Source organism: Alligator sinensis, unplaced genomic scaffold, assembly GCF_000455745.1.
Source record: "Alligator sinensis unplaced genomic scaffold, ASM45574v1 scaffold978_1, whole genome shotgun sequence".
NCBI classification, from domain to species: domain Eukaryota; kingdom Metazoa; phylum Chordata; order Crocodylia; family Alligatoridae; genus Alligator; species Alligator sinensis.
The window spans coordinates 1,025,336-1,038,719 of NW_005842220.1; the positions used below are offsets into that span (position 1 = coordinate 1,025,336).

A 13,384-nucleotide genomic window follows, 5' to 3' on the forward strand; every position below is an offset into this window, starting at 1 on the left:
CGCACCAGCTTGTAACCCACCCCACTGTCAGCCTGGCAGTGGGACTGGGTTACAAGGTGGTGATGAGCGCAGTGGGGTGGAGAAAGCAGCTCCTCCCAGCCCTGTGCATGGCGCCCAGCGCTGCAGCCACTCGCAGCTTGCCTGGAGCTGCCTGTGCCTGCTCGGGACAGCCCCACGTGGGCTGCAAGCAGCTGCAGTAGGGAGCACCAGCCATGGGCGGGCGAGGGGCCATTTTCCTCCATGCCAGGAAGGAGCAGGTGAATGGATGTTTACAGATTCCAATGTTGGATTTAGGCACCTCAAACCCACCTAAATCCTGTTTTAAGAGCTTAACTTCTTTACTGGATCTAGCCCGAAGATTCTCAAAGCTAATTGCGAGCTGCACGCAGCTGCAGCTTGGGGCACTGGGCGTGGGGCGGGGAGGGGCCACTTCCCCTCCCTGCCCCCGTGTTCCTTCCCTGGCTGGGGTCTCCGCCCCCGCCACTTACCTGAACTTTTCACGCTGCGGCAGCCATGTGCTCCCAGCCCAGAAAGGCTTCTGGCTGGGGGACGGGGATGGGCACCCCACTGTTGTTGGAGCCTGCCGGGCTTCCCCTGGGTCCTACTGCCCTTGGTTCCTATCATTTTTGACAGGAACCAAGAGCAGAGAAATATTAATTTTCTACATTTTTTTTAGGGGCCCCGCAGGCCGGATAGAATGGCCTCACAGGCCGCGCATCCAGCCTGCAGGCCGTATTTTGCCCACCCCTGGTCTATAAACACAAACATTCAAAAAGTTTAAGTTGAGCTGATACCCTGTTTCATAAATTTCTTGGACCACAAGGTTCAGGCAGCAATACCGATCTGAGAACACTGAAGATGGACACAGACTCATACCGCTGAGCTTCCTCACTTATGGCCACTTGTGATACTGCTAAAATTTCCTTTTTATTTAGTTAATTTTATATTTACTGACCATTTTAAAAAGCTAAAATACATAAAGGATGACATGGTCTACTATGGTCTCACTACGTTGAGCTTTATCAAAATATTTTGAATCTTAGATTGACTCACTAACATAACTTTTAGAAAACAGTGCCGCTATGAAATAACCACTTGTGTATATGTAAGTGCACACAAAGTATTTACATTGAAATGTGTTTAAAATAGTTCATCCATGAAATAAGTTCTCATTCTTGCCATTCTGACTGCATTAAGTAAAAGCTTTCATTCATGGAGGAAGCCAATATTTCCTCTACAAGTCTCTCTACACATGCAAAGAATTTTACAGCATCTCGTGCACTTCTTAATACAGGTGCAAGTTATAGATAAACAAAGAATTTTTAGGGTGGAATATCTGTATGCTTAAAAAAATATTTTATTACTTGTCACAATTCAGTTAGAAACATGGGCTAGTTTTACTATATCTCACCTTGCAGAAATATTTCTGGATTAACCTTGGTACATCAATAACATGACTGTGTACACAAACATTTTCTGTTTTATCACCTACATACATACATATGCATAGATATCCATTTGATTTTTTACATCTTTTTAAAAACTATATTTATCTTGTAATAAACACCAGGTACCTTAAAAATGTAGCAGTACTTCCATTTCATGCCTAACCATCTATTATTTTCTTATGGTGAATCAGCATTAAAATTTACTTTTCAGCATCTGCAAAAACTGAGTGTTCAGTACTCAGCAAGATGCGCCAAATAAAAGGAAATCCTAGACAATAAGAAATCCTATATTTACCTAAAAATCCCCAATATTGTAAGCATAACAGTACTATATATCTTGAGTATTTTTAACTGAAAGAGAGGGCATTCATAGAACTTTTTCATTATTTGTATATTATGCAGTAAAATCTAACTTGTGGAAACATCTTCTAGCCGACCATACTTTCTACCAATACTGCATTACTGCAAAGTCACTTGTCTCTGTAAATAAGCTGGAAATTCTTAAAAACTATAAAAATGGTTTAAGTTCTTTCAAAAAAATATTTTTTTTAAGTGTAAGAGATGTTCAGCCTTTCTAAGCTTCTATGTTTGATGAAAACCTATATTTTCTTATTTTAAAGGGGGAAAAGAAATCTCACATTTTCTTAACAGCTGTTTTAAATTGAAACTACATGAGTTTAGACATCTGAACTGGCCCTGAATAAAGACAGCATACTTTTATTTGTTTAAGAAATCTTTTGGATTATCAAAAGGAATTAGGTTTTCTTACAAAATTAAGATCGGAGACCCAAATTATCCCTACACTGGGTTTAATACATATGCATCCTGGCAGACAAACCTTTATCTGAGGGAGTCCCTGAATCATATTTCTTGTTCACTTTTACATTTAAGAGGCAGGGATCTAGTGGTAATTGTGCTATCTCCAGAGTGACAGATTTCACATTTTCTGCACTACTGAGCACACACTATACATACAACTACTAGAGTACCATGCTGACTGGATAAGCCCTTTCAACAGTATTACCACTACAACAATGATGAAAATGGTACAGTAGTTTTCTTGGTGTGAAAACTTGACATGGTTTCATTAACAAAATGAAATATAACAAAAGCAACAGAGCCAGTAAAGCTTACATTATGGTATAGAAAGGAAATCGTACAAAATAGGGCTGGAAGGGATCTCAGGAGGTCATCTAGTCCAACCCACATTCAGGGCAGGATCATCTCTTCAAAGCATCTAGTGTTTGTGAATATCTTTCCATTTCACTTACTCTTGAGGTACTAGCCCAATCCACTTAGAGCATTACAATTCAGGAATTATAATAATTTAAACCTCATAATAGAGAGTATAGTATCTGTCTAGATAGCATATATGTTGGTCTCCTGTTACAGAACATACAACAAAGGAAACTAGTAGTTTTAATTGCAGACATATAAACCTATAGTACCAAGACTGGTTCATTAAGATATTCAAGCAATGAATTTACTATTTGTTGCTGCTAACTACAGCACAAGACTATTCCCCTGCAGGCATCTCCTAAACATCTGTGTCATGGAACTAGGCTCCTGAGAATGGAAAATGGAAGTGGCAGGTCGGTGCCATATTTATAAAATCAATTACATTTAACAAAAAACACGAACCAAATACATCCTACAAATCTTACCTAAATGAAAAGTGATAAATAAAGCAGTGATAAAAATCTTTGAGGATTTCAGACTTGCTTGAAAGACTGAAATCTCAGTACCAAGAGTCAGGGACAAGACCAAGGCTATGCAAAATTTTGTATAACATTTACAAAATATATTGGAATCTTTAAAAAAATACCTCAGAGGTTTTAATCTTCTATAATATAACTTTGCTGAGACTTGCCATTTCTCTGTATAAAGTAACTATTTAAAACAAACCAAACCCTGTTTTCTTACACACATGGGAAGTCTTTAAAAGACCAAAAGGTATTGTTTTATACTGTATCAGCCTCTTTTGAGTTTTTTAGTGAGTTGCCTTCTTGTTGGCATTGTACCTTATGCGTTGGTGTGGAAAAAAAATTCAGAAGTCAGGTGCCTGTCACTATATGGAAAATAAATTAAGTGGGTAGATGACTGTAATTTAGGCACCTATGCTGATATGTAATGATGAATGTGGCTATATACAACAAGTAGCAGAACATAAAATATGGTCACAAGAATAGCTCGTCTTACTGACAATCTGTATTTTCATTTTATACTCATTAAGCAGAATTTACATTAGCAAGTCTTGAAAAGATGAATGACCATGACCTTGGAAATAATGTGAATTATGCCAATGAGCCTACTGAAGGAAGAATTATTTTATCACTAAACACAAAAAAGCCTGTTATGAAACAAAAGGTATAAACACTGATCTTTAGCATCTGACAAATTTTCAATTTCACAAGCTATTCAGTGAAGAATGCAGTTTAAAACACAATGAAACAAATAGCACAAAAACCCCATTACATCACATTTCATAAAACACAACAGCTGAGCACTCACAAATATTCCCAAAAGTAAAATAAGAACCGGCTAACTAGCATAGGAGCTGAATTCACAGATCAATATACAAATACTGAACAATGTCTCAATGAAAGAACAGGTTTCTTTCTTTTAGTAAAGTATTTTCAACAAGTGCGAATAAATAAGTCCTATACACTAAGCCTCAGCACAAGGCTCCATATTATATGGTTCTCTCTCAGGCTACTACACCAGGATTCCAATTACAAAGACTTACATTACATAAAACCTTTCTGACAACAGTACCTCATTTGTAAAGGGCTAAAAGGTTGGCCCCCAAAAGTAGCCTAATAAGTTGAGTGCAAGGTATTGCTTACATTATTTTTTAAAGATACATATGGGGGAATCTACAATACATTTGTCTAAATCATGAGACACATTAAGAACCTATGAAACTGCAAAAATGTAAAAACATTGAGCAGTAAGAAGCTGGAGCAAAGTAGCTGTGTGCTGGCTGCCACTTTAGTATTTAAAATGTTGCTCCTGTAAAATTAGATGCTTATTAGGAAAAGTTTAGTGTTTTCTCCTATTAACAATTGACATATTACCAGTTAAACACTGACTTCCACAAGAATTTTACAAAAATTGTTTCAAGTATCCTTGTTTATCACAGTGAAAATGTAAGACCAAAATGCAAATGTTTAAGTGAATGATTAAAAGTTTTAGATGAAAAAGGCAAAGGTACTAAATCAAAACATATAAAAATGCTTCAACGCATTTCCTTCATGTGATATGAATAGAAAGGTTATCTGTAAAAAGTTAGAAAAATTAAAATAAGTTACATATTTAAGTACACTTTCCCTTCAACGTTTTATATAAAAAGTCAGAATAGTGTACCATTTGAATATACACAGAGTAAAAATGCATGGGTGCTGCAGTCATCTTTTCTACATGTCTTCTCAGCAGAATGCTTGTTGCAGCTATTTCATTTATTTAAGACCATCTTCAGAAATCTCTCAGTATACCCAGCTAATTGGGACCCACTGTGGCTCCAACCTTAATTTCTCTATAGCAGTCTGTAGTTTCTCAAAGGCTTTGTCTAGATTGTCATTTACAATGGTCAGATCAAAATAGTGGTTGTATGCTCTCTGAATCCGGGCGCTTTCATCTACTGTTTTTTTCAAATCAGTGTCCTGTGAAAAACATTTGAAACCAATTAAAATCTATAACATGGGCAAGCTGCTACAAGTTCATAAAAAGATAACAGTAACATCAGTTTGTCAAGCACTGCAACTCGCTTCTAATTTTAGCTGTAATACTGAACAAGCAAAAGTTCATGTATTACAAATATAAAAGTTCATGTATTACAAATATACATAAAAGCTTAATTTAAAATATTTTGAGGGAGATGAAAAAAGTTCCAATTAAAGTGATTAGATTACTGTTAAGCATTACACCAAAGTTTGTACCCCCTCTTTAGCCAAAGCGCAGAAGGATGTTGCAATTTTGAGCATACACAAGGATTCTCCATGGAAAGACCCTTCCAAATAGTTTCCTGTTCTGCGCAAGCAACTGTCTGTGCACAGGGCGCACAGGTACAGTTCAGGAACAACTGAGGCAGCCAGTTTTAGAAACCTTGTCCCTAAATATATCTGAATTTCAACAGAGACTGCTACAAAAGAAAGAATTTCAATACATGATTTTTTAAAACTCATGTTTCAATATCATGGCATGAACTCTGGAAACCCTTGCTATTTTGGTCTACATTTCACCCAGTCTTTTCATCTGCACACATCCATTTCCTTGTAGGTCGCTACTGCACCTATTACTGCTGACACAATGCGAGCCCTATTTCAAGACTGCAGCCAAAGATTCTGTGGACCAAAGAATAAAGTGCTAAAAAGCCATTGTAGAAGTATCAGACATGGCAGAAGTGTCACTTTGCATCCTTTGTTTTCTACTTCATTAGTCCTGGATTACCCACATATAGCTTTGCCAAGAAAGACATGTCAAATCACTTCTGCATACAGGCAGTTAATAAAAGCCTGTGATCACCACTCAACTGTTCCTTTCCTTAAAAATAGACTTTAAGTCTCAATGTTCCTGTAAATTCACATTTAAAAGCCTACGTTCCCCACTGAGGCTTAATCAGCACTCCCTTTTCAGTTAAATAAGGAAGAAACTTATTTAGTACCCTGGGAATCAGATGGACCAGAAGAAGTAGGGACCTTTGCAAGAGTTATTTATCCTAGAAATAATTAAAAATAATCCATTAATGAACAGAATTGATTCAACCCTCAGAATGTATAGCAGACATTAATTTACTCTGCAAGTGCTGCATGAAGAGATTAAATGGAAACAAATACACGTGCACAGGTGTACACACACACACACACACACACACACACTTTTTGGGTGAAAGCTTGCAAAGAATTTTTCTGACTACTTGAGTTTGTCTAATAAAAGAGATCAGATTTACCCAAAGAACCTTATCTACCTATGTCCTTTGACCAACATGGCTACAACCTACACCCCTGAATAAAGCATGCAATTAAGGATAACCACAAACCTGACAAGGAATACAGTAAAAAGAAGAGCTGGCTCCCACAAGCCATCCTTTAGATCCAGCATGGAATACCAGTTCCCTGCTTTGAGAGCATCATAAGATGCAGAATTAAGGTTTCCATTCAGGAAGAGCACACACCAACTGCTGCAGCTTCCTGAGCCTGACGAAGGGTTTTTGAACCCGAAAGCTTGCTTAATAACTATTCTCCAACCATTTGGGTTGGTCTAATAAAAGATATCAAATTCGCCCAAGGAACCTTGTCTGCCAGAATTAAGGTTGCACATTCTTGTGCACGAGACTCCCTAGTTTGAAAAAGGAAAATCTAATCTGTACAATTTACCAGCACTTAGTCATGAATCATCAGTAGAGTTTGAACCTTGAGCTATCAGTGTTGCAGCACAGACTGCTTGTACCAAAGCTACATAGTAGGGCTGTGTGAAGCTTTGGTCACCGATTTGATTCGGAAAAGATTCGGCCCGATTTGGCAGCCAAACTTCCAAATCCAAATCAAATCGGGAGACCCGTTAAAAGGTCCAAATTGAATCTGAAGCCTCCAAATTGAGAAGATTTGGAGATTCGGATCGGCCAGGGAGAGCCAGGCACACCTGGGCAACTGCAAGTTCTCCTGTGGCTTCTCCGGCTGTGCCTGCCTATGCTCGGGTGGAGGGAGCCACAGGACAAGCCCTGGATGCCCTGCCTGGCCTCCTCTGCCACCTGGCTCCCAGCACTTAAAAAAAAAAGCCCTGCACTTATCGACTGCAGCAGTGAGGATCAGGGCCTGAGAGCTCGTGTCAGAGCCCCCCCATGCAGCTCGGGGGAGTGGGGATCTCCCCTGCCCTCCTGGCATCTGTCTGGCAGCTGTCACATCGTGCAGATGCAGTGCAGCACTGTGTGCTGTCTGGGAGCTGAGGCAGCTCCAGGAATCATCCAGAGCCCGGCACTGCTCAGCCCCAGTGGCCCCAGCTCCCAGACAATGCGCAGTGCCCTGCCAAGCCGTGCTGCACCCACGCCATGGGGCAGGTGCCATGCGGATTCCAGGTTGGGGGGTGATCCCTGCTGCCCTGCGCTGCATGGAAGGGCTCTGCCACGAGCCATCAGAGGCCCTGATCACCACTGCTGCAACCAGTGAGTGTGGGGCTTTTTTATGTTTATTTTTTGAAGCGTCGGGAGGCTGAGGCTGGGCAGGGGATGGGGCCAGCCAGGGCAGCCATGGGAGCTTCTCCCATGGCTCCCCCTGCCCAGGGATAGGCAGGCACAGGAGGAGCCACAGGAGAACCTGCAACCACCTGGCTGTGCCTGCCTCTCCCCAGCTGATCCGAATCGGCGTCAGATATCCAATTCGGATTCGGCCAAATCGAATGGGGACAGAGATTCAAATCACAGAATTGAATTACTGTCCTCTGAATCAGCTGAATCCGAATCTGAACTGAATACTCCCCTGTTCACACAGGCCTACTACATAGCTGTTAACTGGCATCAAGAGGCAGCTGCTTTCTCAGAAGGGAGCAGCAGTAACGGGTACATGCTGCTGAGTCCAAGGAATGGTTAGGGGAAACAGCCCAGGCCAGGCTGCTCCACCAAGCCTCTGGAGTCAGGTGGGGAGAGTTCCTATCTCATGCCCTGGCCCCAACTAGGGGGAACTGGGGTCATATCCTGGGTCCTGGGGTGGCTTGTAATAGCCAGTTCTTTTTCACTTTCCTGGACCTCTAAAAAGGTAAGGGACCTGCTTTTCCTTCTTGGCACCCTTCCTCTTCTACTCTGATAGGTCTGCGCTAATCCCAAATACAGTATGTGTTGCGCCTGTATCAGTGCCATTAGCCTGGCCTCATTTGGCCCACTGTATTACTCAGGGAAGATTTGATGATTTCTACTCTCTCACAATTTAACACTTTATAGATTCATAGATGTTAGGGTCGGAAGGGACCTCAATAGATCATCGAGTCCGACCCCCTGCATAAGCAGGAAAGAGCGCTGGGTCTAGATGACCCCAGCTAGATACTCATCTAACCTCCTCTTGAAGACCCCCAGGGTAGGGGAGAGCACTACCTCCCTTGGGAGCCCGTTCCAGACCCTGGCCACTCTAACCGTGAAGAAGTTCTTTCTAATGTCCAATCTAAATCTGCTCTCTGCTAGCTTGTGGCCATTATTTCTTGTAACCCCCGGAGGCGCCTTGGTGAATAAATACTCACCAATTCCCTTCTGTGCCCCCGTGATGAACTTATAGGCAGCCACAAGGTCGCCTCTCAACCTTCTCTTGCGGAGGCTGAATAGATCCAGCTTCTCTAGTCTCTCCTCGTAGGGCTTGGTCTGTAGGCCCTTAACCATATGAGTGGCCCTTCTCTGAACCCTCTCCAGGTTATCCGATCCCTCTTGAAGTGCGGCGCCCAGAATTGCACACAGTACTCCAACTGCGGTCTGACCAGCTCCCGATAGAGGGGAAGTATCACCTCCTTGGACCTATTTGTCATGCATCTGCTGATGCACGATAAAGTGCCATTGGCTTTTTTGATGGCTTTGTCACACTGCCGACTCATGTTCATCTTGGAGTCCACTAGGACTCCAAGATCCCTTTCCACTTCCGTGCCACGCAGCAGGTCATTCCCTAGGCTGTAGGTGTGCTGGACATTTTTCCTCCCTAGGACATCCACCCCTCCTCCTGTGTCCAGGCGTTTCGTAACCTGGTCATAAAAAGAAACTAGATTGGTCAGGCACGATCTGCCTGCCACGAACCCGTGCTGGTTTCCCCTCAGCATAACTTGTCCTGCCGGGCTCTCACAAATGTGAGCCTTGATAATTTTTTCAAAGACTTTGCCAAGGATGGAGGTGAGACTGACTGGTCTATAGTTGCCCGGGTCGTCCTTCCTCCCCTTTTTAAAAATGGGGACCACGTTGGCCCTTTTCCAGTCCTCCGGGACTTGGCCCGTGCGCCACAAGCGTTCAAATATTCCCGCCAGTGGCTCTGCAATGATGTTGGCCAGTGCCTTCAGCACCCTCGGATGGAGCTCATCCGGGCCTGCCGACTTAAAGGCATCCAGTTCTTCCAAGTGACTCTGCACCATCCTAGGGTCTACGCATGGTAGTCTGGCGCTTTGCTGCTGCCTCTCTACAACCCCAGTGAGAGACTTGTCATGCCCCTCACTTAGGAACACTGAGGCAAAGAACTCGTTGAGGAGTTCAGCCTTGTCCCCTCTGTCCATCACCAATTGTTTCTGATTGAAAATTGCCTTATAAAATTGCCTTATATTTTAGGTAAATCTGAAAAAATGTGGTAGAACAAAGAAAAATAATTTTGGTAACATGAGATAATTCCCAAACATTTTTTTGCTGCAAATAATGGAAATGTGAGCCTCAAAAAGAGGCTATAAAAGATTCCTTCATCATGGAAAGGATTGCTGCCAAGACCCTGGCATTATAAATCCATGTTATTTAAAAATCTATATATTTCCTACTAAGTCTCTGGATCTATTTAAATTACACTTAACTATGTAATCAATCATAAACCATGCCTGCCCCTTCTTTAGTGAAACTAAGATCTTTCTTTTTTGAGTGTAATTTAATTTTGAGTGTAATTTAAATGGAAAAATGTTTAAGAAAAATCTGTTCAAAACAGAATTGTAACTAAGAAAGCATTGGCTTACAGTTAGAAGTTTTGTTGTAATTCCAGCATCCACAACAGCCTTATGCATGGCACGCAGTGTTTCTAACTCTGGAGCAGCAATAAATACGACATAGGGCATAAACTCTGAAGTCCTCAATACTTTCAGGGCCTAGAAACAAAAATATTATTTACTTGAACTAAAAAAAAAAAAAGAAAGATTTGCATTTCTCAGCCACCAAACAGTAAAATATTACAATTCTAGTAGGGTATCATTAACACTTCACTCCTACCCTATCTTTAAAATGTCACTAAGCCAAAAGACAGCTTGAGATCCCCTTTTGAAACTGTCAACACCATTCATACTTTAGCTCAGGGATGTCAAACATCTGGCCTGAAGAGCTATTTTACCCAGCCCACCTGGCTATTGGTGGGTTACCAAAAGTGTGTGCTTGTGTGCATGTGGGGAGGGGGCGAAGGAAAGGGCGGGCACTTGAGGTGCCTGGGGGTGGATCTGTTCATCAGTGTCAGTACAGTCCTTGCTCACCTGACGGCTGCCAGTCTTACTGCTGCTTGTCCTTGCTAGTCCCACCACTGTACCCACCATTGTCCCACCACTATTCTTACTGCCACCTTATGCCTGGATATGGCCCTCAAAAGAGCACTGCAAGTCTTGAGCTGGTGTGGGGCATGGGGTTAGTGTGACCGCTCTTTAGTCCAACACGTTCTGATCAGCGATGCAAAACACACTCTGATTTAATCCTTCACAAAGTCTGACCCAGCCCTATAACCTCTTCTAGCTCCAAGTGGCAGAGATTTAAAAAAAAAGGAAAAAATAAAAGAAAAAAAGGAACCTGTGTTTGCCAAGGAAAGACCAACTTAAATCTTCAAGCTTGACATACACCTCTCCATGTTATTCATTTTAGTCCATGTTACTCATTTTAGGGCAGTGGTTTTCAACCTTTTTTCATTTGTGGACCCCTAATAAATTTCAAATGGAGGTTAGGGCCCCTCTGAATTGTAAGTGTGGTTATTCACATACTTTTGACTGATAATAGTCATCTTTTGCAGACCCTTTGGACAGGTTGAAAACCATTGTTTTAGGGTGTAGTATTACAGACAACATACCTGTGGGTTTACATCCAAGATGCATGTCCTTCCAGTCTGAACCACTTCAAGGATAGAATCTATTTTGGTGCCATAAAGGTTCCCTTCATATTCTCCATGTTCTAAGTACCTGCCAGCTTTAATATCAACCTCCATTTCAGCTCGTGACACAAACCTGTATGCTTGCCCATCTTTTTCATCATCTCTTGGCTTTCGTGAAGTAACTAAACATCAAATTGTTAACAAATCACAAACTAGATATAGAAAACTACAATATGCAGTACATAAACACTTAGATTAGATTTACTGTTAAGTTACTGTATATTTGTATAGACTCAAGCTTAAAATCTCTTAATACAACCCTGCCTATTCCATCTGTTTTTATTCTCTAATCCCACATTTTATCCTACTTTATCTACCCTGTTATTTGCCTATTTCTTCTCCATCATTAGATCTTATTCATTCCTTATTCTATATTTTTTCATTTTTCCCCTTTACCAAACAATAGATAAAATTTCAAAAGCACTTAAAGGGACATAAAAGTCAATAGAACCTATGCTCTTACATGCCAAAGTCACTTCTGAAAATAAAATGTTTGCAATCTCCAACCTTTCCATCCAATCCCTAAATGGTTGTTTCGCTCTAAAATACTCAGGGCCTATCTATATTGTACCCGTAGTGAAGTGAAGAGTTACCTTACGCTCACTTGGGAACTGGAACTAGACTAACCATGGAAGCGCAGAGCTCAATACTTGCTTAGTTACCCTGCTGCTTAGAGTAATTTGTCACTTCTCAGCAAGTGACTAACAAACAAACATAAAATATTTTATCATAATTTGCATCTTCATCATTATGGAGAACTGTACATTTCACCATGACGCACCATATGCTGTTGTGATGTTACTATTTAGATTTGCTTAGCATCAAAGAGCTCTAGTCGCAAATGCAGCCTAAACAATGGTATCAAATCCTACAATAATTAATAGGATAAAAAAGCACAGATGGACTATATAATTAAGCTGAATAGTCTGAAATAACAGTTCAAAAGTAAGCAATAACATACACTGTATCTATGACAGGCCTATAAATTCTGCAGTCTGCATTGGGGGAAAGGTTGACATGGTACTGCTTTCAAGTGGATCCTAACTCAATGCCAAGCATCTAAATATGTACATATTCCAAAAGAATGGAAATCAATATTGACAATATTTGAGAATAAGAGTACATCACCTTAACAAAAAAAATCTTTCATGAAAAAATGAATAAAGTTTATTACTTAAAGAAACTGAGTGGCCTCTCTAAAGCTATTCCTCCTTTCAAATAGGAATATATGTTTGGTTCTGTTTATATGCACACACACTTCTATCTATCTATAACCATATATACAAATAATACTGTATACACAGTTATTATTTATCTTTAGACAAATTACTATGTTAGCTTGGTTAAACAGATTTAAACTTCACATTTTTGGTAGTATGTTGCTTAGCTATAACTTGCTTTTAATAGGAACCACACTATTTATGCCTGGTGTAGTGCCCGAAGACTGGAAGAAGGCCAATGTGGTGCCTATCTTCAAGAAAGGGAGGAAAGTGGATCCGGCTAACTATAGGCCCATTAGCCTGACTTCTATCCCGGGGAAGATCTTAGAAAAGTTTATTAAAGAGGCCATCCTAAATGGACTGGCTGACGCCAACATCTTAAGGGATAGCCAGCACGGGTTTGTTGCGGGTAGGTCTTGCTTGACCAATCTCATTTCCTTCTACGACCAGGTGACCTATCACCTGGACAAGGGAGAAGAGATTGATGTCATATATCTTGACTTCAAAAAAGCCTTCGATCTGGTTTCCCATGATCACCTCTTGGAGAAACTGGCCAATTGTCACCTTGGGTCCTCCACGATCCACTGGCTGGAAAATTGGCTCCAGGGTCGGACCCAGAGGGTAGTAATCGATGGAAGTCACTCATCGTGGTGTCCTGTGACCAGTGGGGTCCCCCAAGGCTCTGTCCTTGGACCCATACTGTTCAACATCTTCATTAATGATGTGGACACTGGAGTCAGAAGCGATCAGAACTGGCCAAGTTCGCCGATGACACCAACCTCTGGGGCAAAGCATCCACACCAGAAGACAGGCAGGTTATCCAGGCTGACCTGGACAGGCTCAGCAAGTGGGCGGACGAGAATCGGATGGTGTTCAA

At 41.3% G+C, this 13,384-nt stretch overlaps 1 protein-coding gene across 6 annotated transcripts in view; it reads right to left on the reverse strand.

Annotated features, from left to right (window-relative positions):
- The window catches only part of MPP6 (membrane palmitoylated protein 6), a 109,650-nt gene that overhangs the window by 4,580 nt on the left and 91,686 nt on the right, over positions 1–13,384 (reverse strand). For 5 of the 6 annotated variants that reach the window (XM_025208088.1, XM_025208087.1, XM_025208090.1 and 2 more), the window contains 3 exons: positions 11,207–11,409; positions 10,122–10,250; positions 661–5,110 (listed from right to left, as the gene is read on the reverse strand). In XM_025208088.1, coding sequence (XP_025063873.1) covers positions 4,934–5,110; positions 10,122–10,250; positions 11,207–11,409 — 509 coding nt within the window. In that variant the 3' untranslated portion in view covers positions 661–4,933. Of the gene's footprint in view, positions 1–660; positions 5,111–10,121; positions 10,251–11,206; positions 11,410–13,384 lie in introns of those variants that run through there. The other variant, XM_025208089.1, reaches the window with a different exon arrangement.